Here is a 24,155-nt window from a genome sequence, read left to right on the forward strand (position 1 = left end):
TCTCTATATTTTCCCAATACCTTTCTTTTTGCTTAAATTTTACAGAATTGATTTTTGGCTGCTCACAGGCAAGAACATGGACTCTCTGAGACAGATGCCTTCACTTTTAAACCAACCTCAATCTAAATTCACACTTTCCCCCATAAGTTGCTCCCCTTGAATTGTTTGGAACTGTATATGTGTGTGACCATTTCGTACTTCACTCCCTTAGCGTTTTACACTCTCCCTGACTGCAGGGACAAAGGGTATGTCCCTCCACCCTCTGTCTTAATAGCGTGTGATCTGTAGTATCGGTCCCAGTGTCTGATTCGTTATAGATAGTTAAATTACTGCTTTTCTCCTCATGTCACTAAAATAATCATTCTGGGTTTGCAAATAGAATTCTCTTTACTACATCAAGGAGGTTGATGCAGGGTTAATTGCATTAGTTTCCATATCACATATTCAAAGAATACATCACCAGAACACTGGATTCACGATTTCTCGACACCACACATACTATGCTCTTGTTATCACATATTGCTTTGGAGAAATAGCTGCCAAAAGAAAAAAACAACATCATCGGTGGACAAAAGGGAAAGTAGTTAGACCTATTGTTGATGATACTAAAATGTAAATATTCTTCCCAGATCACCTGGTCCTTCGGTCATGGAAGTTACTTTTAGATTTGGTTTGAGCAACTGTAGACCTGGCAAAATTATGCTGATTATCATTTGTAGGAGTAGCAGCCCCAACCTGCTCTGAGATATCCCTGCCAGAATGATCCACCTCCCTGATCTGCTAGCTTATCTTATTTAGCAATGATGTGAGAGAAGTTTTATATTTTAAAGTGGGATCCTGTTCCCTTTGACGATGCCTGTTCTGCTCTAGGTGAACACCACAAAAGGAGCCACGTCTCCCTCCACGCAGGCTAACGTGGGAATGGTAGAGCAGGGCCTCCCAGGGCAGCCCCTCACCCTGTATTGATGAGGTGGTGCCCTACCCCTCTCCTCCACTTATTTTATGGGGCCAGCATTATCCTTATACCAAAATGAGGCCAAGATAGTGCAAAAGACTGTAGATCAATATCCCTCATGAACTCAGAAGCAAAGATCATTAACAAAATATTAGCAAATCGAGTCCAGTAATACATATTTTTTAAAAATACAGCACAACCGGGTGGGGTTTACTCCAGGAATGGGAGGCTGGTTTAGTCTTCAGAAATCAACATGCTCTGCCTTACTAGTAATCTAGAGTAGAAAAGCCATATGCTCACATTAATTGATCCCGAAAAAGCATTTGACAAAATTAAACATCAATTCATGATCAAACCCTCAGCAAACTAGGGCTGGAAGGGAACTTCCTCAGCCTAATAAAGGGCATATATGAAAACACAGAGTGAGTGTCGAAAGGGCGAAAGACTCAGCACTTTCTATACACGGCAAGGATGCCTGCGCTTCGCTCGGGGCCGTGCTGAAGGTTGCGTTCTGCGCACTAAGGCAAGAGCAGGGAGCAAAAGGCGCCCAGCCTGGGGACGAAGGAGAAGACCATCTCTGTGGACAGGCGACATGAAAAATCACAAAATATCTACAGATCTATTAATAAAAGCCCTTCGAATAAGTAAGTTTAGTAAGGTTGCAGGATATATATTGACCTGTCTACCGGGTCAATATACAAAGTCAATCATATTTCTACATACTCCTGCTTTGTAAAAAAAACAAAAAATTCAGATGGATTCAAGACAAAGGCATGCAGTAGGGGGCACCTTATACGAAGGGGAAGTATTTAAAATTATTGAAAGGAAGTACATATTTATGATTTAGAGTAGGCTGAGATTTATTAGCTATGATAGAGAGCAAGGAATATGAAAGAAAATTTGTTAAGCATAATTCTATATTAACTATATACAGTAATTAAAATATTTTTGCCTCCAACACACTGGAAATCACTTCTTATCTGAACAGAGATTTCCCTCCTTTTAAAAATTTTTTTCCTTCTAAAAAATTACAGCTGCACAATTATGTGGATGCATCATAGTAACTCAGACGGTCTCTTATGTTGGAGCAGGTAAGCAGTTTCCAGCATTTGGCAGTCACAGCTAATGCTGCACCAGACAACCGGTGCATTTAACCCTCGGAGGTGTGCTGTGAGAGTAAACCCCTTCTAGCCACACCGGCAGTTCCAAGGATCTACGTATATGCAGTTTGTTAGACATTGCCCAAAACAAACATTATAAGGACAAATAACAATCTGGAGGAAAATATCTGTAAAGTATATAAAAGACCGGACCTCTATATGTATGGTATGTAAAATATCAAGGAAAAAAATGTAGGTGAAGGCAAGCGATCTAGGATTAAAGGAAGGAAAACAAAGATAAAGGCAGTTCCTGAAAGCAGCAGCATAGAGGACTAATGAATTAAAACAACCAGACAAGAGCCTTACGAGTAAAGACAGGACGTTAAGGATGAATCCTCGCATCGTGCTCGTGGGAGCAGACACTGTTTGGAAAGCCTTCTGAAATCTATCGCAAGGGCGGGGGACACGCTCCAAGCGCGAGCAATTCTCTTTTTGGGGCATAAGTTTATTCATGTATATCCTCAAATAATCTTTTTTTTAAAAAAAAATCCTATTATCCCTTTATTCATTTGTTTAATGTAGAAATTTAAAATGTTTAGGAAAAGTTCAAGTCCCAAAGCAGGGCTTACCAGCTTGGTGTCTGATCTTCCCTTCTCTGTTGCAGGTGACAGCAGCTCTTGAGGTGTGGATAACGACCTTCCTCTTCCCACATGTACAAATGCAGGTAGTTATCCATGGACGTAGTGAGGACATGGAGAGAGTCCTTCAAAGGATACCCAGGGGTGAGTGGCCCAGTCAGAGTGATGAGCAGTGTGTGTGTGTGTGTGGGGGGGCATACGTACCACCCAGAGGTTGCAGATGGTCCCCAGGTGATCGTTAAAGCGTTGCAGCAGGAGGCCGTTGATGGTGAAGAGAAACAGGTGTGGCCCGCTCTCAAAGACAATCAAATCTCCGTCGCTGACTCCCATCCAAATGGGATTCTCCATGCGAGCTGGCAACATGAAGCTTGCGATCTGATGGGCTATTTTCATGTAAAACATACGCACACACACACAGAGGCAAATTTTGGGTCATGTAATCAGAACAGCATCCTTACCCTGAATGAAAAAATATACTCCCTACTTCCAGGGGACTTCAGCCCAGTGAGGAGAATGAAGGGTAGGGCAGTGGCCTACAAATCCGTGTCACTGACCGTGATGATGGGTGCCATCACATGCGAAGAGAGGGCTATGGACAAGAAATGACAGCTCGGGCATTGAGGGGAGGGGCGGTGGAGCGCAGGCCCTAAAGCATGGTGGGATCTAGACATTTTTGCCCAAAAGCACACGGTGGAGTGTAGGGGTTGAAGCGTGGGAATCAGAGTCAAACAGGCATTGGGTAGCCTCCAGCTAAGAAAGCCCCGACCCCTGTACAAATGTTGACCTATTTACACACATGTGTAGCTTAAAACAAGGGCACGTGTGATCAGGGGGAGAAGCAAGGTGGCAGAGCCCACCTTGGATGACTGTCCCGCGCCCGGTCCTCTCAGATGTTAGATCAAAGGTGGTAAACCCTGTCTTTCTGCAAGAGGCTCTTCGGAACATCAGTGTTACCCTGTTTGCCCTCCTCGGGGCCCAGCAGGCTCTGCAGCAAAATGCAAATGGGAGGGAGACGGACAGAGGGGCACAGCCTTCTGACGGGCTCAGTAAGCACTCGGCAAAGAAGACCTGCGGAGAGATGATTGCACAGGGAGTCAGGCGGGGGGCTGCAGCTCAGAGCCCGAGCGACTCCAGAAAACCCTCCTCGGAAGTCCCCCCTGTGGCCAAAGCTTTATTCGGAATCTCAGGAAGCCTTGAGTAGTCACTGCTTGTCACTCTTGTCACTCACTGGCTTCCTATCCTGCCTGTCACGGGCACACAGAGAGCAGAGCCCCCAAAGCCTCTCTTCTGGCAGGCCCAGGGGTGACAAAAGCACACGGCGCACTGGACCCCCAGTGAAGCGGGGGTTGGCCAAGCGCGTTTTCCCTTCTTGGAGAGCTTGCCAAGGGCTGATCTGCGTCTGCTGCGTCTGCTCCTTGCTCCCTGGTGCCCTGTGCACACGCGCGTGTGGAAAGGCCTGCTCACGACGCCACTTTCTCAGACTGACATCCAGAGGCCGATGCGCTTTTATTTACTCCTGGACTTTGTACTTTCCCGCCGAGGTAGCTAAAGGTAACGTTGAGGAAAGCAAAAGTGAACCGGCTCCTAATTCTCGATCTCTCTCTCACCCTCCTCTATCTTTTTGGCTGATTCAGGCCCCATGAGCAAATTTTCACTAATAGACATTTGTCTTTGCAAATGGATATTATTGCTTCAAAGAACAATGTCTCTTGACTCTAGGAATGGGTCCCAGGTGTTCTGCGGCCTTTGGGAGGAGGGGACGGTCGCCAGTCCCCCCGAGCTCTGCGGCCTCGCTCAGGCTTCCTGCCTTCGCCTTCCTCAGGCTGACCCCCTCCTGAGCCGGCGCACAGGGCGGCACCTACCTTAGGTAAGATATGCTGATGCGTCCCGGAGGCAAAGATCCATTTCTTGTTAGGAGAGCAGTGCAGAAGATCAACGCTGTAGTAAAATGCATTAACTTTAGAAACATTCCTTAACTCAGGCACTGTAAATGTGTAGATGTCACCTTCAGAATCGCCTATCTGAAACCAAAGCACCACCACCATGTCAATGACAGAGACAGCGGATCCTAAAGCACGCAGGAGGCAGCCCTGGCAGCTGCAGGAGGTGCCACCATTTCTTCAGTCACACAGTGGAGACGAACTCCTCTGACCAGCCTGCCCCACACGGTTGCTGGGATGATCCCAGGGAATAAAATGTTCTAAGCCCCAAAGCGCCCTGGGGTAGTGACCCGTTAACACATCAACGCTATGCTTTTTTCTCAGTGTCTCCCCAAACCCTCGTCTCTCCCTCCATGGTCCCGGTCCAAGTTCATGTACTCCACAATAACACACACTTGAAAGAAGAAACTAGATATGAAATAATTCAGGAAAGTTTTTTTAGAAGAATTACTGGGGAGCCCCACAGGTGTTGCTCAGGGGTTGAGCGCTGACCCATGCACCAGGAGGTCACGGGTTCAATTCCTTGTCAGGGCACGTGCCTGTGCTGCGGGCTCAATCCCCAGTTGGGGGGGGAGGCAGCCAATCGATGTCGATGCTTCTCTCTCATCGATGTTTCTATCTCTCTCCCCCTCTCCCGGCCTCTCTCTCTGAAATAAATAAAAACATAAAGAAAAAAGAATTACGGGGGAAATGTACCTGAGATATAACAAAGGCCAAGAGAGTATAAAGGTTTGTATGGCCAACGTTCATGGGCGTATTGTGATTCTCAGAGTATGTGACAGACGCCTCGAGAAGACAGGCTGAGATGTGACAGTAATGGGGCCGCGACACCTGCCAAGGCAGCAGGCTTTGTGGGTGCCCTCCAGACACAGGGCTCACTTACCATCAGGACTGGGCCATTGCTCGTGAGGATGGGTTCCAAGGAAAAACAGGCCTTGGGCAGGGTGAGCTTAGCCAGAGCGTCCACACCCTGACAGTTCCACACTTTGACAGTTTCCTGTACATCCACGGTGAACGCAAAACATATCTGCGGGAGGGTGGCCAGGTACTTGAAGCTCGAGTGCTGGACCGGGCTGGACCAGATCATAGTGCCCTGGAGAACAAGGGTAACCGTGTGTCCAAGGGGCTCTTCCCACACTGTGCTTTCGCTCTGCCAGGGTGTGCCTGGAAGCTTCCTCCAAACCAGGTCGATTCCTTTTTTTCTGGGAATAGAATAAGAAAATCCTACCAAACGTCGCAGCTCTGCGAAGGGTAGTGAACAGAAGAGAGGAATTACGCAAGTCAAAGGCAGGAGCTCACGCGATGAGCATAAAGGGTCACGACGACCCCCTGGGCTTAATCAGCTCTGCGTCTTACTGACAGGGTGACGTTCGGCAAGTTACTCACCACCGCGGCTCCTTACAGGGCTGGGGCATTACATTTCCCAACATATGAGACGTACTGAGACTTCTGCCTGGCACATAGTAGGAGTTCAAGGGGTGCCAACAGCCATGATAACCCTGTTCCATCACCAACCTTGTGCATTGCCAACAGAACAGAAGAAATGAGCTTCCCTTCTAGACTCTTCTTTAGTCTCATTAAAATTGTAAAATATATCAAAGAAAAGAAAGCAAACATAACTATAAATTTAATCAGTTATTACAAAGTGATCAATAAAACTCCTTCTGTGCCCTCTTAAACCCCCTTATACTTGCTTTATTTACTACCCCCTCCACCCTCCCCAGATGTAATCACTGTTTTGATTCCTGACTCTATACCAGGCCGTCTGGGTCATGTTATCTATTGCTGTGTAAAAACATCCCCAAACTATGTGGCTTAAAACAACAACAATAAATTTTTATCTCAGTTTTTTGTTGTTGTTAGAAACGCAGGTGCAGCCTGGCGAGGTAGTTCTGGCTCAGAGTCTCTTAGGAGGCTGAAGCCAAGTTCCACTTTCAAGACGACTCACTCATGGTTGGCGCGTGAGGGCTGGCTGCCGGCAGGAGCGCTCAGTGCTCCCCACGCAGGCCTGTCTGTAGGGCCTCTCGGTGGCCTCCCCTCGCAACGCAACGCTGTGGTTGGCTTTCTAAGAGCCAATGACTCCAAAGAGAGGACGTGCCTTTTATGACCTGACTTTGGAAGTTACACGCCCTCATTTCTACAAAGCTCAGCCTTATTCCACGTGGGATCTTACTTAGTCTACGTGCGGTCATTGATGCTACGGAACAAGGGATATTAAGGGCCACCTTGGAGGCTGGCTGAGACAGTCGGCCCCGTCGCCCCTGCACGTTCACCTCCCTCCCACGTGCAAAATACACTCGCCATCTCCCACGGCCCGCAACTATCTCACACCACTGCGGCATCAGCTCGAAATCCAGGATCTCACTGTGGAATTAGGTCCAGGCTTTTGAGATTTAGTTCACCTTGATACGAAAAACTTAGAACTGAATTTACGCGTTTTCTGTCCCCCCCCCCCCCCAAGCACAAGGGTAGGGCAGGCATAGGGTAATGTTAGAGATGCTCTCATTCAAAAAGGGAGAAACGGGAAATGGGAGAAGGAAAAGCAACAAAGAATCGCTGCTACACAAGAAAACTGAAATCTGATGGAGAACATCCGGGGGTTTGCCGATTAGGGCTCGAGGCCTGGGAAAGATTCTTCTTGACTGTTGGCTCCGCTCGCCGGGCTCCTGGCTCTGTTTCTGCGACATCCTTCCCTTTCCATATGTGGTGGCTCAATTTTGCACCTGAGTAGTTTTTGCAGCCTGCTTCCTGCCTGTGAATGTTTGGGATTCAAAAGTCTCTTTCCCTTTGGTGATATCTCAACCCCTTTAAACCCAAGCTGGCAGCTTCTGCCAATATAATTCTCTCAAAAACTTTGTGGCTCTCCACAGTACCTTATTGAAGTTTATATCTTTTTTTTTTTTTTTTTTTTAAATCCTCACCAGAGGATATTTTTCCCATTGCTTTTCAGAGAGAGTGGACGGAAGATAGAGAGAAACATTGATGTGAGGGAGACACATCAATTGGTCGCCTCCTGCACACGCCCCAGCGGGGGTTGGGGATCGAGCCTACAACCGAGGTACCTGCCCTTGACCAGAACAAACCTGAGACCCTTCAGTCCGTGGACCGGTGCCCTAACCACTGAGCCAAACTGGCTAGGGCTGAAGTTTTTATGATGAGACAAGAGCCACACTCATAAGTTTTTGAGATAAATCCTTTGATACCTTGGGTTTCTGCTGGGGTTGCCGAGGACAATGCCTTAAACTTCTTAGAAGTCCTATTGCTTGTGTGAACAGTTCTCTGAGGCACTTCCTTAGATCTTTCTGTGGTGTAACAAAGACTTTTGCAGCCATCCCTTTGGCTTCAATTTTATAGTATTGTTAACTGACGTTGCCCTGAATCGATCTCACTTGGATCCACTTCTGAAATTTTAGCATTCTTTGCCATCAAGAAAGGCTGTGAATTTTCAAAACCAACAATCCTTGGTTCCCTGTTGATTGGCAGTCCTTACTTTATTCTCTCCCTCTTTCCTTGCATTTCACTGTAAGCAGCAAGAAGCAGCCAGCAGTCAGCATTCTGCCTGGGAATGTCCTTAGCAAGATCACTCAGTTCATTAGATTTGTTTTCTAGTTTTCACATTACCATAGGTGACAGTGTTGCTAAACTTTCTGCCACCATGTAACAGGGATCCACTTTCCTCCAGAGTCCAATAACATTTTTCAGACTTGCCTGTAAGTCCTCACTGGCAGCCTCATGGCAGGCCATTAGGTTTTTGCTAACAGTCTCTTCAAGGCCCAACAATCTTCCCAGCTCCTGCCCACTGCAAAGCTTCTTCCACACTGTAGGTTTTTGCTATGGCAGCTCCTCACTTCCAGGTACTAAAAACTATACTTGTTACCTATTGCTACATAACAAATTACACGGCTGCTTAAAGCAATTAACACTTACCTCACACAGCTTCTGTTGGTCAAAAATTCAAGGGTGGATTAACCACGTGGCTCTGGTTTAGGGTCTCTCGTTAGGTTGCAACAAGATGTTGGCTGGGGATGCAATAGCCTGAAGGCTTGTCTGGGGGCAGAAGATTCGCCTTCAAGATGGCTCACTCAGCCTGGCTGGCGTGGCTCAGCTGTTGAGCATCAACCTATGATCCAGGAGATCAAGGTTCGATTCCCAGTCAGTTGACATGCCTGCGCTGTGGGCTTGGTCCCCAGTAGGGGGCGTGCAGGAGGCAGCCGATCAATGACTCTCTCATTGATGTTTCTTTCTCTCTCCCTCTCTTTTCCTCTCTGAAATCAATAAAGACATATTAAAAAAAAAAAAAAAAAGATGGCTCATTCATGTGACTGCAAGTTGGTGTTGGCTGTTGACGGGAGGCCCGAGTTCTCTGCCATGTGGACCTACCTATTGGGATGCTTAAATGTCCTTAGGGATGTGGCAACTGGTTTCCCCTAAAGCAAGCTATCCAAGAGAGTAACCTTCTAATTTCTTTTCCCCCAGCTTTGAGATGTAATTGACATGTAACATTAAGTTTAATGTAAGGGTACCCTTCTAGACTTTTATGTCATCATTTCCCTGCCACCTCATAGATCCATAAAAGGGTATTTATCATATATCAGAAGACCCTGTATTAGAAAACATCATTATCTAAGTTTTATAGGGAAGAGAGAAACCCAAGCAGGGAAAACCAAGGCAACACAATAATTTGGGACCCACTTGGGGTCTCCCAACTCCCTCTCCAGCGCTTCATGCACTGCACGTGCCGGCCCTGACATATAAGACGACCTTTGTGCCCTCTTGGAGGTGATCTGAGTTAGAGACCACTTTCTGAAAAAGCCAATAAAACAAATGCCAATTGTTGGCAGAGAGGCAATAGAATAAGAAATGAAGACGCACAAAGCCAAAAGATTATTTCACAAAGTCATTCCACTTACCCAATAGAAAATAAGTCCTTGAGCAAGTTTTACGTAGAAACACAAATTCAAAAGTGAATTCTCTATGCGCTATAGTTTAAATGAAAAGGTCACAGGTCACCAGTTAAATGACCTGATTTGAAACTTTCTCTTACCAACCGAGCGTCACTTTCCTCCCAGCACTTGCTTCACCTGTGGAGCAGGAGGGACATAGGTGTGCGTCACTCGTGCTCCCCGTGGGCCAGACTCACCTCCTGCACGTCCCAGACATAAAGCATGCGCCTCGAGGACACCGTGCAAATGAATGACTTCTCCTGCCCGCTCATCGGGTGGCCACTTCCTGAGAGAAAAGCCATAGGTCCCAAGATTCCTGGAAGGCAGCACAGACAACACTTGCCCACCAGGTAATTGAGGAATGATCCAGCTGAATAAAGAGAATTCTGAAACGATGATTTTAAGGGTTTTTGCAACCTTTACGGAGAACAGGATGGAAAACGGGCTTCAAACACGGGTTCCCATTGCAGACTGGCCATTGGGGAGACGTTGGCCAATTTGTTTTTCTTCTTTAATCTGTTTCCATAGATCGATATGGGGATAAAAATCATTCCATCAGCCCAGCCAGGAATGGCTCAGCGGTTGAGCATCAACCTAGGATCCAGGAGATCGCGGTTTGATTCCTGGTCAGGGCACATGCCTGGTTGTGGGCTCGATCCCCAGTGGGGGGCGTGCAGGAGGCAGCCGATCAATGACTTTGTCTCATCATTGATGTTTCTATCTCTCTCTCTCCCTCTCCCTTCCTCTCTCTGAAATCAATAAAAACATTTTTTTTAAATGTCACTCCATCAGAGAACTGTTCTGAATTTTAAAAGAGGCACCAGAAATAAAGTGAGCATTAGAACTGTTATTCAAACATTTCCTTTCCCTTTAAAATTTTTATTCTAGGAGGGCTGGGAAGCCTTTGGGAAAAGGGAGTAACAGGCCTGATTTAACGATGTGAAAAGCTCTCTCTGGCTTCTGCACGCAGCACAGATCACAGGGGACAAGGCAGGAAGCAGGGAGGCCAGTGACTGTCGTCAGGGCACCCAGTCCTATTAAATTTCGATTTCCTTTCTCTTCACTGAGAACATCAAAAACATATACAATGAATTTCCTAAGACAAATTAATCGTGCTGCGCCGTCCGCATACCGAGGTTGCCCGTCGCTTCCCGGTAGGCAAAGTCCTGCGGCTGTGCCCACGCCATCCGGCGCTCCAGCTTCGCGTGGGCGAGGAAGAACTGCTTCCACGTGGGCATGTCCGGACAGCGCGGGGAGAAGCTCCATCTCCTCAGACACAGGCTTCTGGGGAGAGTCACAACCCCGTCAGGTCACCCCATGGCCCCGTCTCCCCCCAGCCCCTGCTTCCCGCCTCCCCTGCCCTCCCGCGCTCACCTCCACAGGTGGTCGTTGTCCGCAACCATGTTCCAGTGCTGAGGGGGGGAAGGGGGGAGGCAGGCAATCGGCACCCAGGCCTTGGCTCCTCCTGTGCCACCACTTGTTCTGGGAGCGAGGCCCCCCCGGGTTAACCAGCCACCACCCCGGCTCTCAAAGCCCTCCCAGCCTGGACAGTGGGACATGGTAGCGACAAAGGCCCGTGGCTGCCGGTACAGGGCAATCCTGGGGAAGTTCAGAGTGGGCTTCCTAGGGCTTGAAACGGGAGTGTCAAGAACCATTTAGCCGGCACAACTCCTGTGTGTCGCTTTGTCATTTCCATTTAACGGAAGACGAGGCTCTCAGGGCGAAGGATGCTAAGCCCCACACTGAATGCGCCCCTGCTATTTTGCAGACCGGAGCTCGGAGAGGCGCAGCCGACTGCCAGGGGCACCATGGGCGTGTCAGGCCTGGATGGGCAGCCTGAGCAAGGTAAATGCGAGGAACGAAGGAGGGCTGTGTGGGCTTGGGAAGCCAAGGGAGAGAAGGGACAGGGGCCTTGTGCCAGTGCTCACAAGGCGGGCCGGTGGGCCCAGTTCAGACAGAGCAGCGGAGGGTGGCGACACTCACCTTGTTCACTTGGCAAACCTGCAGCAGGCTGAACGCATCCAGGAAGGAGAAGACTCTCAACAACGGCACTTCAGGCAGCTGCATCTCCATCTTACGTGGCCGGGGCCCACATCCGGTCTCCTTTCTCCTCTACTGGTTGCCCTGAATTTAAAGGCTTGGCCCAAGTCTGCAGCACTTGGGGAGGATTCCCACCCACAGCCCCTCTGGCTTTGAGAGGAACAGGCTGCAGGTGAGCGGATCCGCAGCCTGGCCTCCGCTTCCACCTGCCGCCGTCCAGGAGCCAGAGCCACGCAGCTGAGGGCCTCGCTCCGCACACTCGCTTGTTAGCGTTCAGTGTTTAAATGCCACCAACACCACCTTTTTTTAACACAGTGAACTGAAAGTGCAGGACTTGTCAGAACTCTAGGAAACTTCAACTAACACTCACTCATCAAATTCAAGCCTCTATGTGACGTTAAATTCCAAATCACTGGGGTAGGGAGTCTGCTTCCCACACTGATGTGTCTGCTTTGGGACATTGGATCTGGCCAGCAGGGCCTGTCTCCCAGCACCGATCCAGCCCCGGCTTTCCGCCTCTGGGCATTTAACCTTCCAGTGGAAGGAGAAAGTGCGGGCTGAGCAGTCCTGCGACATTCAGTGCTGGTGAGCCCTTCCTTAGACGGCTGCCTGCAGCCTGACCCGCAGCCCTGGTTCTAGAAGTACCATTTTTCCCCACAATGCTATCTGCTCAGTTATCCGAAACCGGACTGGGCTTGTCAGGGGCCATTAAATGTCCTCTATCTCGGAATTTAGGATGGGAAACGTTCCACATTGATGGGCCCATAAAATACGAACCGGGTCACTGTGAGGAGGCTGAGCTTTTCATCCTGTCGAATTAGGTTCATTAAAAACTGGCTGGAAGAGAATGGTGTTTAAAGAAAAAACTACTGGTTTAAAGAGAGATAAAGGGGGTCTTATTATATCTTTTATATCAGCAATTCTAGTTCTTCTGAAGTCTCCGTTTCCCTGAACTATGCCCTTCTACCAATTATAAAATTAAAATAAAATCTCTGTTTCTTGATTTACCTAATTCAAGTGAATGAACAAGCTGTTAATCACCCACTACCTTTAATACCAACAAAAGTTCATGTTAGAATTTATGAGACCTTGATATACACCGTGAGCTTTTCTTCAAATAGGTTCACATATGGATAAACCCCGCATGGGACTGGAGCCTGGCGATCAGCGGCTTTCCAGCTCTACGGGCCCAGGACACTGACTGTCGCAGCTGCTTCCAGGTGGCCGCGTGCTCTGCCCTCGGTGGGGTGGGAATGACGCTTTCACACTGACCGGATCTTGGAATCTCCCTCTAGGTCTCTCGTTTTCTCTGTCTAACTAAGCGATCCTGTAATTGCGTCGAGGTTCTTCTCTCCGCCTGCCTCCTGCCTGGGGCCCCTGTGTTTATGCCCCAGGTGCGAGTGCCAGCAGCGTCCAGAGGAAGCGAGGCCCCTCTCTTGCCCGTCCGCGCTTCCCCTGAGCTGGGCCAGCGGCCTTACGACCCGTATTTTGGATTCTTTCTCGGGTAAGTCACTTGTCTCGGTTCCATTAGGTCTTTTTCTGAGGTTTCATCTTGTCCTTCCGTTCGGGACCGAATCCTGTTTCATCTTCCGTGGCTGTCGGCTGGTTTCTCTGCAGCAGGTGAAGCAGCCGCCTGGCCCAGCCTCGAGGGCGAGGCCTCCTGCGGGAGACAGGCCTCGCTCTTGGCTGTCTCAGGCTTTGGGGACTGTCCAAGCGCCTAGCTTATTTCTAGTGGGTCCTAGTGGCTGAGGGTGTGCTAAGACCTGCCAGTGTCTCAAAAGAGAAGATCTCAGTCAGCACCTAGATTCAGGAAGCCAAATGCTCAGGCAGCAGCTTTTATTGCTATTATTTATTTTATTTTATCATTTTGATTTTCAGTTACAGTTGACATACATTATTATATTAGTTTCAGGTGTACACCCCAGTGATTAGACATTACATAACCTACTAAGTGATCATCCCGATAAATCTCGCACCCACCTGACACCACTCATAATTATTAGAATATTATTGACTATATTCCCTATGCTGTGACTGTTCTGTAACAACCAATTTGTACTTCTTCATCCCTTCACCTTTTTATACCCATCCCCCCAACCTCCTGGCAATGGTCATCTGGCAATGGTCAAAACATTCTCTGTATCTATAAGTGTTTCTGTTCACGCAGCAGCTTTTAAAAGTATGCAAATCCACCTCCGTCAGGGCAAGACTGGGAGATGGGCAGTTCTGTCCCCTCCGTCTGTGCTGAGTCCTGGGGTGACAGCCAGTGAAGAACTGTTTCTTTGCTGCTGTCCCAGTGAACTGTGAACACAAGCCCCCCTGGACACGAGAATCAGGCTGTCAGGGCATGTGTCCTCTGGGCAGCAGACACAAGAGCGAGGACGCCAGACTGGTGTGAAAGCTCCTGTCTCAGACACTGAAGATCTGAGGCAGGGCAGAGGGAGAGCCGGAGATTTGTGATTCCTATTTTACACCCTGCCACGCACACTGGGACACCCAGTGCAGGCACAGGTGGTGAGGGTGACGACTGGGGCAGAGCCATGGTGGTCTAAGAGAAAAGCTGTGGGCGCAGGGTGGGGCTGGGCCTTCTGGTTGGCAGAGCCTGAACCTGCAGAGAGAGCGCTCCCGTGGGTCATGTTTGTTAACTCCCTTCACCCCTCAGATGTTTCAGGAGCTTCAATAATCTTTAGGCGCTTCCCACCTGCCTGCCACTGTTTTAAGTATCAAGCTTCCATCTACTTCTGGGTCACCTGGATGTGGCTTCTGGTGTGCACCTTGAGACATCCCAGCCACAGTGTAGCACGTTTACCAAGGGCCCTCTACTTTGCTGGATCTTGAAATTTGATGTTTTCCTCTAGCCTTGAGAGACTGGGGGATATTTTAGAGGCTTTCCACCCAACTTCTTATCCCCCTACTTAGTGAAATCCAAGCAACTGGCAAATGCCTCAAGGAGAAACCAGACCATATGTTGGGGTCTCGTCCTTTGCCCCCTTCCCCTGCAGCACTGGCCATCCGAATCCTGGCTCCCTTGCCAGCTACAAATTTCAATTTTGCCATTTTCTGTTGCTCACTTCTCTGTCACTTAGCAACAACTCTGCCCAGACCACCTCGTGCCTGGATTTCCAGGCTCCCTCGTGTCATTACAGCCCAATGCCAAAAGGCAAAAATCAGATACAGACTTTTGGCTCCCCTCTCCGATTCACTTCCTTTGGGCATCTGCCCGTTCAAGTCTTAGTTGCCCTGGCAGCTCTCTGATGATATCAAACAGATTTTAAAAAAAAAATCTTATTTCCCTTTTAATCTGTTTTGCGTGGGAGCATGAGTCTTCCACAGGCTACTCCATCATAGGTAGGAAAGGATGTCTGGATTCCTGGTTCAAATGATGCCTGTTTCCCGACGACTCCCATGTTTACACATCCTTCTCTGGCATAATGCGATTTTAAACCCGTTGTCTTCTTAACATCTGGACTCTGATTTTTAAAGGCATCTCAGGCCAGCTGGTGCTGCTCAATGGTTGAGCGTCTACCCAATGCACCAAGAGGTCACCAGTTCAATTCCTGGTCAGGGCACATGCCCCACTGTGAACTCGACCCCCGGTAGGGGGCGAGCAGGAGGCAGCTGATCCATGTTTCTCTCTCATCAACATTTCTCTCTCTCTGCCTCTCCCTTCCTCTCTCTAAAATCAATAAAAATGTACTTACAAACCAAAAAAAAAGGCATCTCAGACTTCACATGTTTAAAATAGAATTCTTCCTGGTCCCACAAATGCACATTTTCCCTGTGTTCTCATGCATAGTAAATGCCACTTACATTCATCCTCTCACTTGGCCCAAAACTCTCAAAGTTTTCTAGATTCTCTTTGCCTGTGACCCTCTTCTCGTGTAGTCCCTCGTCACTTCCTTCACATGTCAGCTCAGATGCTATCTCCACATCAGGTTCTCCCTAAAATAATATTTCCCCTCAAGTTCGGCTCTTTATGCTATTTTATTTGTCCTCATTACCCTTCAGAGCCCCTGTAATTAGATTGTAAATAAATTAAGTAAATTTATTTGTTTATGTTCATTGTCTCTCTCCCTCTGTGGAATATAATTTCTTTGATGAAAGGAATCTGTCTCTCTGACTCACTTCTGAATCATAGTCCAGGCTTGTTTCTGGAAACATAAGATTTAATTACAGTAATATGAGGAATGAAGGAATGGATGAATACATTCGGAACTGAGGAGCAGTTCAAGGACTTTGAGCGCCATCAGCACCACCAACCATGGCAAATGCGGAGGAGCTCCCGCTCGATACGAGGGCAGATGCAAGTGAAACACGAGGCTTCATTTTCCCTGTGGAAAAGAAGGAAGTGAGTTCCTTCCCTTTTCTTAGAGTATTTACTTTAGAAATCTCATCACTATAAATTCTTTCTCTATCTCTTTGACATATATATAAATTTTTTTAGAAGCTAAAATGTCGCTTGCCAGCTTTATGACCCAGGAATGTCTTTCTAAAGGACCTGAGAGCCCAGCTGGTGTGGTTCAGTGGTTGAGCAATGACCTATGAACCAGGAGGTCATGGTTCAATTCCTGGTCAGGGCACACGCCCGAGTTTGGGGCTGGATCCCCAGTAGGGGGCGTGCAGGAGGCAGCCGATCAATGACTTTCTCATCATTGATGTTCCTCCCTCTCTCTCTCTCCCTTTCCCTTCCTCTCTCTCTGAAATCAATAAATATTTTTTTTAATAAAAATAAGTAAATAAATAAGGGACCTGGAAGACATCTCTTTGAAATACAAACATGCCTAGCAGCTGGCAGAGCACACCTACAGGCTGTATGGCCTGTAAAAGAAAATTCATTATGGTAAGAAGGGCCGAGCGGATGTTCCTGTAACTTCCTTGACTGACTGAAGTATTGTAAAGCGACTGACTACAGTTCTACCTGCACCCAGGTAGAACTGCAGTCTTAAAGACAAAGGAAATGTAGGCCCATCGCAGCCCAAGTCGGGACATTGCAAAAGCATGGTGGAGTGTGGAGACGAGGGTCCACTCGGTAAACCGACCGCGGGGTCGGCCCACGCGCAGCTGCTCTGCAGATGCGTTAACCCTACAGCAACAGACTGACACGGCCCGGTTGTTCTGGGCGTGGTATGAGGCTCTTTATCTGAAGGACGTGTTGTTTTTCAGGAAAGAGGATCAGCAGGCATTTCCAATTACCTGGATCAGAAAGCGCTTCACATTCACTCTTTCCACGGGGCTACGACAGCTTTTCTGTTCTATGTCACAGTATAATCTGAAGGGGTTTTTGATCATTTGACATTCCACTGTACTGATGACATCATGCTCATTGGAGCTCATGTATGGGACATAGAAAGTTCTCTGGATGATCTGGTAAGACAAACGTGTACCAGGGAACAGGAGAAACACTAACCCTCCCTCATTTCACTTCTAAAATATTTTGTAGGGTCGCCTACACGATTACCTCCGCTCCTGGATTCTTCAAAACCACAGTTCCATTGAGGCTGCTGTAGCCACCCATCTTCATGCTGAATTCAGGAGCTACTTTTATGCAGTTTTGTTACTGACAAGATGATGGGATCTTGGTTCTTGTCTTCTTGAAGGGAAAATTTCAAACAAGAGACAAAGTGCAGCAAAGCAAGCAAGAATTTATTGACCGCAGCAAAAACACACTTAGGACAGTGAAACAAGCAAGAGCGTGGGAGAAGTGACAGGAGAGCCTGGGCTGGGCTGCTTTGGCTCTCTGGAAAGTCAGAGAAAATGAGGCCTTGGAGATAGGTTCCGGGGGTTAGCCTGGGACAAGCTGCTGCTGCCCATTGCTCCCCTGGTTGCAAGTCTCCTGGGGTCCCTTAGAGGGAAGAAGAGGGGAAGGGGAGAGTGCAGGCACGCTCCCCTGGGGGAGAGCAATGGCTGAGTCCTTTGTGTTGAGGGGAGGTCTCAGAGGATGGTCTTGATAGAATATTCACCAGCTTTCCAGCTGGGCTCTTTCAGGCTCATGGTCTCCACTGATTGGTGGGCGCCAGGGCAGGGGGTCATTAGTCAATGCAGCTGGTCCTCAGGCAGCTACTTGTCTGGCTTTGATGCTTTTCTAGGCCTGGAGCTGAAATCTAACTGAAGCCTAGATGTTATCTTTAGGGAGGAAAAGATCAGAGGGTCTAAACCACATAACCATCGATATGCTAGAGGAGGAAAGGTTACCCTGGGGTCAAAGTTCTTATTTTCTCAGTTTTGCCCCTTGCTAGGCACCCAGGGCTTTCCACCCTGGTGACCTTCTGTACCTGGCCCATCCTCCTTGCTCTGCTCATGTTTGTCTAACTGTCTATAACAATTATATTAATTTTCCTCTCAACAGTTTTGGACAATCAAACTACCTCTTTTGTAAAATGACATTGGTGGGAAAATGGTCCTTATTTACGGCTATCTCCATGGCAGCTCCATTACATACCATTTTTGGTGTGTCTCTATTTCACTGTTTATCTCATAAATGCCTAGGTATCTAAGATTTGTGAGGAGAATGTATCCCTCAAAGGAGCTATAATTCACTCTGGAAAGTGGAATTAGATTCTCTACAGTCATTTACTATGTCTGGAGGTATCTGCTTCCCATCACTCTGGAAACTGCTGGAAAGTTTCTCCTCTAGTTAATGTTACATTCTCTTTGGGCACTTTCATTAACTACTAGTAATTGTTTATAATTGTTTACAAATTAACTACAGTAATTGTTTACAATAATATTTTTAAAAATATGTTTTTATTGATTTTTTAGAGAGAGAGGAAGGGAGAGGGAGAGAGAGAGAAATATCAATCAGCTGCCTCCTGCACACCCCCTACCAGGGATGGAGCATGCAGCCCAGGCATGTGCCCTGACCGGGAATCAAACTGGCCACCTTTCTATCCATAGGACAACACTCAACCAACTAAGCCACTCTGGCCAGGCTGCAATAATATTATTATTGTATTCTTTTTCAGAGAATTAGCATGATGACTCTTTTCAGCCACTCTCACTCCTGCTGCAGATGACAGGATGATCACAGTTCTGGAAGGAAATGAGGTCAGAGATTCCCTAAGTTATAGCCCAGAGTTGAGCTGCTCCTTGCCACACACACAGACTGTCACTCCTGAGACGCTGTCCTAGTATCAGAGATCCATTAGGTGAGCATGCATATATTTTGGGTGAGAGAACATGTTGGAAGAGATTCTGACTGGGCTCTCCAAAGGGGGAAAGAGTTGTTTCCTGGCAATTGCAAAGATTTGATCTAGGCCCTTCCCCCTAATCAGCTTTAGAAACCAATTACTTTGTCTTCCAGCCAAAATGCTGTCAGAATTTGTCTACTTCTTTTCTCTCATAAAAGTATTTACTTATAATTTCTGTCTGCAAAACAAAGATTGCAGCATACACATCTCAAAATATTTAAATAGTTCAGATGAAATCGTCAAAGGGATCCTAACTTAGGTCATATTTAATGTACACTAACTACCCACCTTCCCCCTGGGCTCTGTCTTCTCAATTTTTAATCAAGCCCCGAAGCCATACAGACAACAATCCATTCACCCAGGCCTTGTCCGGGCTGGTGCATTTATACCGCATTGTGCTCGCTCTTAAACAAGCTACTATCACCTCAGCTTTCAACATCTGTGTTCAATGACTTACTGTTTTCGACAAATATGCATTTTATATAATAGATACACACACGTCACTTCCCCTGGGGCACCTTTTACCAAACCAGTTCCTTTGGAAATTAAGCTTATACAGTGAGTCATTATTGTTCATTTAATGATTATCCCATTTGTTAGGCTTCAGGTTCTGTTTCAGATTCCCTGATACTTTTTAGATATTATTATTTTCATTTTCATTATTCTTTTTTTTTTTTAATCCACACCAAGGATATTTTTTCCATTGCTTTTTGAGAGAGAGTGGAACGAGGGGAGAGGGGGAGGAGGGGAGAGAGAGAAACATGCCTTGAGAGAAACACACTGATTGGTTGCCTCCCTCACAGGCTGGTCCCCCGGCCTCGGTTGGGGCCCCTGGCCTGAGACCCACGCCCCACTGTCCCCCGCGGAGGCTGGGTGACCAGGGCTTTGCGCTGGGCCTGGCTCTGCTGCCTTCTAATGCTAAGTGCCCCCTCTCTGTGGGCAACCTGTGTGTGACTGTTGGCTTACTGCGGGGGTGGGGGGCTCCCCTAATAAACCTGCAGATGTGGCAACTTACAGTATTGTGGAAATACCTGAAGCAATCCTGAATATAATCATTGCAATAGAGATAAAAATATAGGAATTCAAAAACTGGGTATGAGCCTGCTAAAGTGGTAGGTTGGGGTTTGGCAAGAACCACCAGATTTTGGCGCGGTGGGGGGCAGTACAAGGCCCTCAGGGGCTGAAACAGGAGCCCCGAGGTTTCGGCATTGCAGAGCTTGGAGTGGGAAGGCACGGGTTTGAGTTGTGTTTACAGCTTCTAACTTTAAAGGTCACTCTCTTCCACTGCCAGGCATCCGACCTTGAAGAGACATTACGCCCCGCCCCGCCCCAGCACACATTGTTATTTCATTACCAACAAGCTGAAAAAAAGAATATCTTGTCCAGCCAGTTTCTCAGAATAACTGTAGGAGTCACAGCAGGTAAAGTGGCCTTATTAATTTGCAAATTTTTTGAGGAGGAAAAGGGTTATATTCTTTATTATTATTTTTACTCAGAGAAGGTCTTGGGCAGAAATTACCTAGATATATAATTTGCTTGGAAAATGTATAGAAAAATGTATAGAAACCTGCAGATAATGCCGATTGGCTTGTACTATAACGTTTCCAATAATGCAAGTAAGCTGTTGGTAAATACTCTATGGTTTTCATTTCAATAATGTTATTAGTTACTAAATATTAACACCAAAGTCATAATATTATGGAAGGTTAGGAATATGGGAGTGTTTGTTATTTTGTCCCTTTCTGTTTCTTTTATTTTTTTAAAGAAAACCCATAGCTTTCATTTTTTTATTGTTTTATTTTTTTTTAATGCTTTTGTTTTTATTGATTTCAGAGAGAGGAAGGGAGAGAGAAACATCAATGATGAGAGTCATGGACCGGCTGCCTCCAGCGTGCCCTGCACCGCCTCGCCCGGGAGCGGGAGCGGGACCGTGACCTCCTGCTCACGCCTAGGTCGATGCCCAACCAGTGACCACGCTGCCCCGGCTCTTACTGTCCCTTGACTTACCTGTGTCACTGAACTCTCTAGTGACTGCCCTTTTTATCTCAGGGAGAAATACCAGCTTTTAAACATTTTATTGAAAACTTTTTGGTGCTTAAAAAATCCCTTGCAGGTTTTTTTTATGACATCTTTTTCTGGCACCTTCTAAAATTCTATTTTTTAGATCCTTTTCTCTAATGTTTTAAGCGGATGAATTAAGCAATTTAATTGCATCAGACAACATTCGTTCCAAATAACCCGAGGAAAGGACAAACCTGAAGAATTGAGGCTTCATTTCTTGACCAATGAGGGGTCTCTGCGAGACTGTGCTTCACACGGAGTTTTCTGTCCTGCTCTCAAAAGCTGCTTATTTCCGCAGCTCTTCTGCCACCATGAAGGGGACCTTCTTGAACACGGCCCTCCTTCTAGTCATCTCCGCTTGGGCTGCCTTTGCAGTTGGTGAGTTACTGTCCTTGCTCTGCCCACGATGTCTGCAGTACAGCCAGGACCACGGGGAAACTAGAGGTGGAAGTGGAAGTGCTATTCCGTTTTACTGAATCCTAATTCCTCCTGTTACAGATGTAGACACTGAAACCCTCTTAAAAAGACAGGGGGGAAGAAGGATTAGAGCTATATAGGAGCAACATTTCTAAGTGTCCCTTGAAATAAAATAGTTTAGATCTGAGGTACATTCTGATGTTAAGATATATATGGTAAGCCACAATGCAACTATTAAAAATATTCAGGCCCTGGCCGGTGTGGCTCAGTGGCTAGAGCATCGGGCTGCTGACTGAGGGGTCCTGGGTTTGATTTTGGCTAAGGGCACATACTTTGCTTGCAGACGTGATCCCCGGCCCTAGTCGGGAGGCAACCAATCGATGTGTCTCTCTCACATCGGTGTTTCTTGCTCTCCCTTCCACTCTCTCTGAAAAGCAATGGAAAAGATATCCTCCAGTGAGGATTAAAAAAAAAAAAAGTTGGAACCCTCATACACTGCTGTTGGTAATGTAAAATGATGCAGAAGCTTTGGAAAACAGTCTGGTACTTCTTTAAAAGGTCACCATATGACCCAGCAGTTCCACTGTTAGCTATCTGCCCAAGGGAAATGAAAACACATGGCCACACAAAAATGTGTACATGGATGTTCATAGCAGCCTTGCTCATAATAGGCCAAAAGTGAAAACAACAAAAAGGTCCATTAACTGATTGATGAATAAATAAAATATGCTATATACATACAATGGAATATGATTTAATTATAAATAAGAATGAAGTCCTGATGCACATCAGAGATAAACTTTTAAAACATTGTGCTAAGTGAAAGAAGATAACACAAAAGACCACATATTATATGACTCCATTTATATAAAGTTTCCAGAAAGGACAGAAAGTAAACTGGTGGCTATCTGGGGAGGGGGAAGGGGATGGGTGCTGAGGAAGGAATGAGAAGTGACTGCTGGTGGGTACAGGGTTTCTTTTTGAGGTTGGGAATGTTCTAAAACTGATTGTGGTGATGGTTGTGCAACTCTGTGAATTTAATAAAAACCATTGAACTGTACACTTTAAATACGTGGATTCTATGGTATGTGACTACAGGGCTGGGCGAAGTAGGTCTACAGTTGTGAGTACGTGAAACATAGTTTATTCTTGTATTAGTTATTATTATTTGTATTACAACTGTAAACTTAACTTTTGCCCACACCCGTATAAAGCTGGTGTTATAATAATTGTGTCAGATCATTATAATATATAATTATTATATTATATAAAGTGTTATGTACACATATGTGAATAATTGTGAAGACTGCTTTGGATACAGAATATGTATGTCTTAATGAAGCCCCACATTTTTAAAGGTATCTCAGTATAAGCGTTTTATGGTAATTTGTAATTTGAAGGGTGTTTTCTAAAAGCAGCCAAGAAGGAGCACAGAAGTTGTCATTTACCCGTGGAGCCGAGGGGGGCCCGAATGAGCTCCACGTTGCACGCGGGGAGGGCAGGCGCTTCCCAGTTCTTCCCTGCTTTGGAGGGCAGGCTGCCCCAGGGAGGCACTTCAGCCTCTGGTGGATGCGAAGCTTCCTGTGCGCCGAGGGGGTCCCCTCCTCCCAGCCCCCTTCCCGGAGGCTGCAGCCACCCTGAAGCCGTGTTTGCCCCGCAGACTTCCCGGTTCCCGTGGGCCCCGGCGCTGGCCTCCAGGAGACCAAGGTGAGCCCCGCGCCTGCTTCCGAGCGCAGTGACCGGAGAGGCCCGCTCCCCCGACGGCCACTCTTCTCCCTGGAGCTGGGCACCCGGCGGGGGGAGGGCTCACATGGGAATAATTCCACCCTAAAAGCTGAGCCATCCGCTATGTGCGGCACATTTTATATGTTCCTGAGCCCTCTTCCCACCCCTCATCCCAGCCGGTTCACACGGCTCTCCTGGGGGACAGAAGGCAAGTGTTTTGCATCATTAAACAGGCGATGAAGTCAAGGCTCAAATTCAGGTCCCTCTTACCCTACGGTGGACATTCAGCTGGGACAGACTAAGGCACACAGGACACAGCCTGCCTCCACACACCAAGGCCCCACAGCGTGGTCCCCTTTCTTCTGCATCCTAACTCTGCTGTGTCACGTTTGAGCCCACTGCTGTCCGAAGCACCACACCCAAGTCACTGAGCAATGTTCACAAGGACATTCAACCTTGAAAGACGTTTTCCCCTCTGTAATGTAACAATCACCATCTGCGGAGCCGCTCCCTCCCCCCAGCACCGGTGGGAACGTCAGAGGGCCTGGAGGAAGGCATCTGAGACAGTGGTCTGTGTCCCACCTCCAGGTCAAATGCACCAACAATATAAACCGGTGCTGGCTTCTCTCCTACACCAAGCCAAGTGAACCCATATGTGGCAGTGACCAGGTGACCTACAATGGCGAATGCCATCTCTGCTTCAGAATTCTGTAAGTCTTGATTTTATTTTCTCTTCCCTCAAGTAAGGAGGCTAAAGGTGGCGGAGTCAGGAATGTCCTCCCCAGAGCGCCTCCTGCTGGGTAGATCTGCCCTCGGCCTCTCCACTTCTTCCACTTTTCTGTGCTCCCAAAGGTGCAGAAACGGAACCCCCTGAGGTGAGGGTGCTGAGTCCGGCCTGGACAAGGGTCAATTGAGAAAAACATGTTTTTCCCCCCTTCATTTTATTAATATGATGTTATTGCATTGGTTGATATTTTTAAGTTGAATCACGCTGACTCTTAGAAAAAATCCCACCTGGTCATAATGTATAACCCTTGTACCATCCTGTTGGCTGCGATTTGCTAGCATTCAGCTGAGGATTTTTGCACCCTGCTCGTAAGGGATGCTCACCTGTAGTCTCCCTTTCTTTGTGACGTCTTTGTTTTCAGG

At 47.3% G+C, this 24,155-nt stretch overlaps 2 protein-coding genes across 2 annotated transcripts; one reads left to right on the forward strand and one right to left on the reverse strand.

The window, feature by feature from the left end:
- Positions 1–436: 436 nt before the first annotated feature.
- On the reverse strand, positions 437–11,649 carry FBXW12 (F-box and WD repeat domain containing 12). Its single transcript, XM_016202757.2, has 10 exons — positions 11,560–11,649; positions 10,951–10,988; positions 10,709–10,860; positions 9,774–9,892; positions 5,517–5,726; positions 4,556–4,714; positions 3,551–3,761; positions 2,898–3,076; positions 2,685–2,818; positions 437–536 (listed from the first exon to the last, which is right to left on the reverse strand). The coding sequence occupies exons 1-10, from the start codon at positions 11,647–11,649 to the stop codon at positions 437–439; spliced, it is 1,392 nt and encodes a 463-aa protein (XP_016058243.2).
- A 9,526-nt stretch (positions 11,650–21,175) lies between these two features.
- Positions 21,176–23,720, forward strand: SPINK8 (serine peptidase inhibitor Kazal type 8 (putative)). Its single transcript, XM_087825077.1, has 3 exons — positions 21,176–21,242; positions 22,942–22,988; positions 23,595–23,720. The coding sequence occupies exons 1-3, from the start codon at positions 21,176–21,178 to the stop codon at positions 23,718–23,720; spliced, it is 240 nt and encodes a 79-aa protein (XP_087681203.1).
- The last annotated feature ends 435 nt before the right edge of the window (positions 23,721–24,155 follow it).

The sequence above is a fragment of the Miniopterus natalensis genome, chromosome 15, assembly GCF_054644295.1.
Source record: "Miniopterus natalensis isolate mMinNat1 chromosome 15, mMinNat1.hap1, whole genome shotgun sequence".
Lineage (NCBI taxonomy): Eukaryota > Metazoa > Chordata > Mammalia > Chiroptera > Miniopteridae > Miniopterus > Miniopterus natalensis.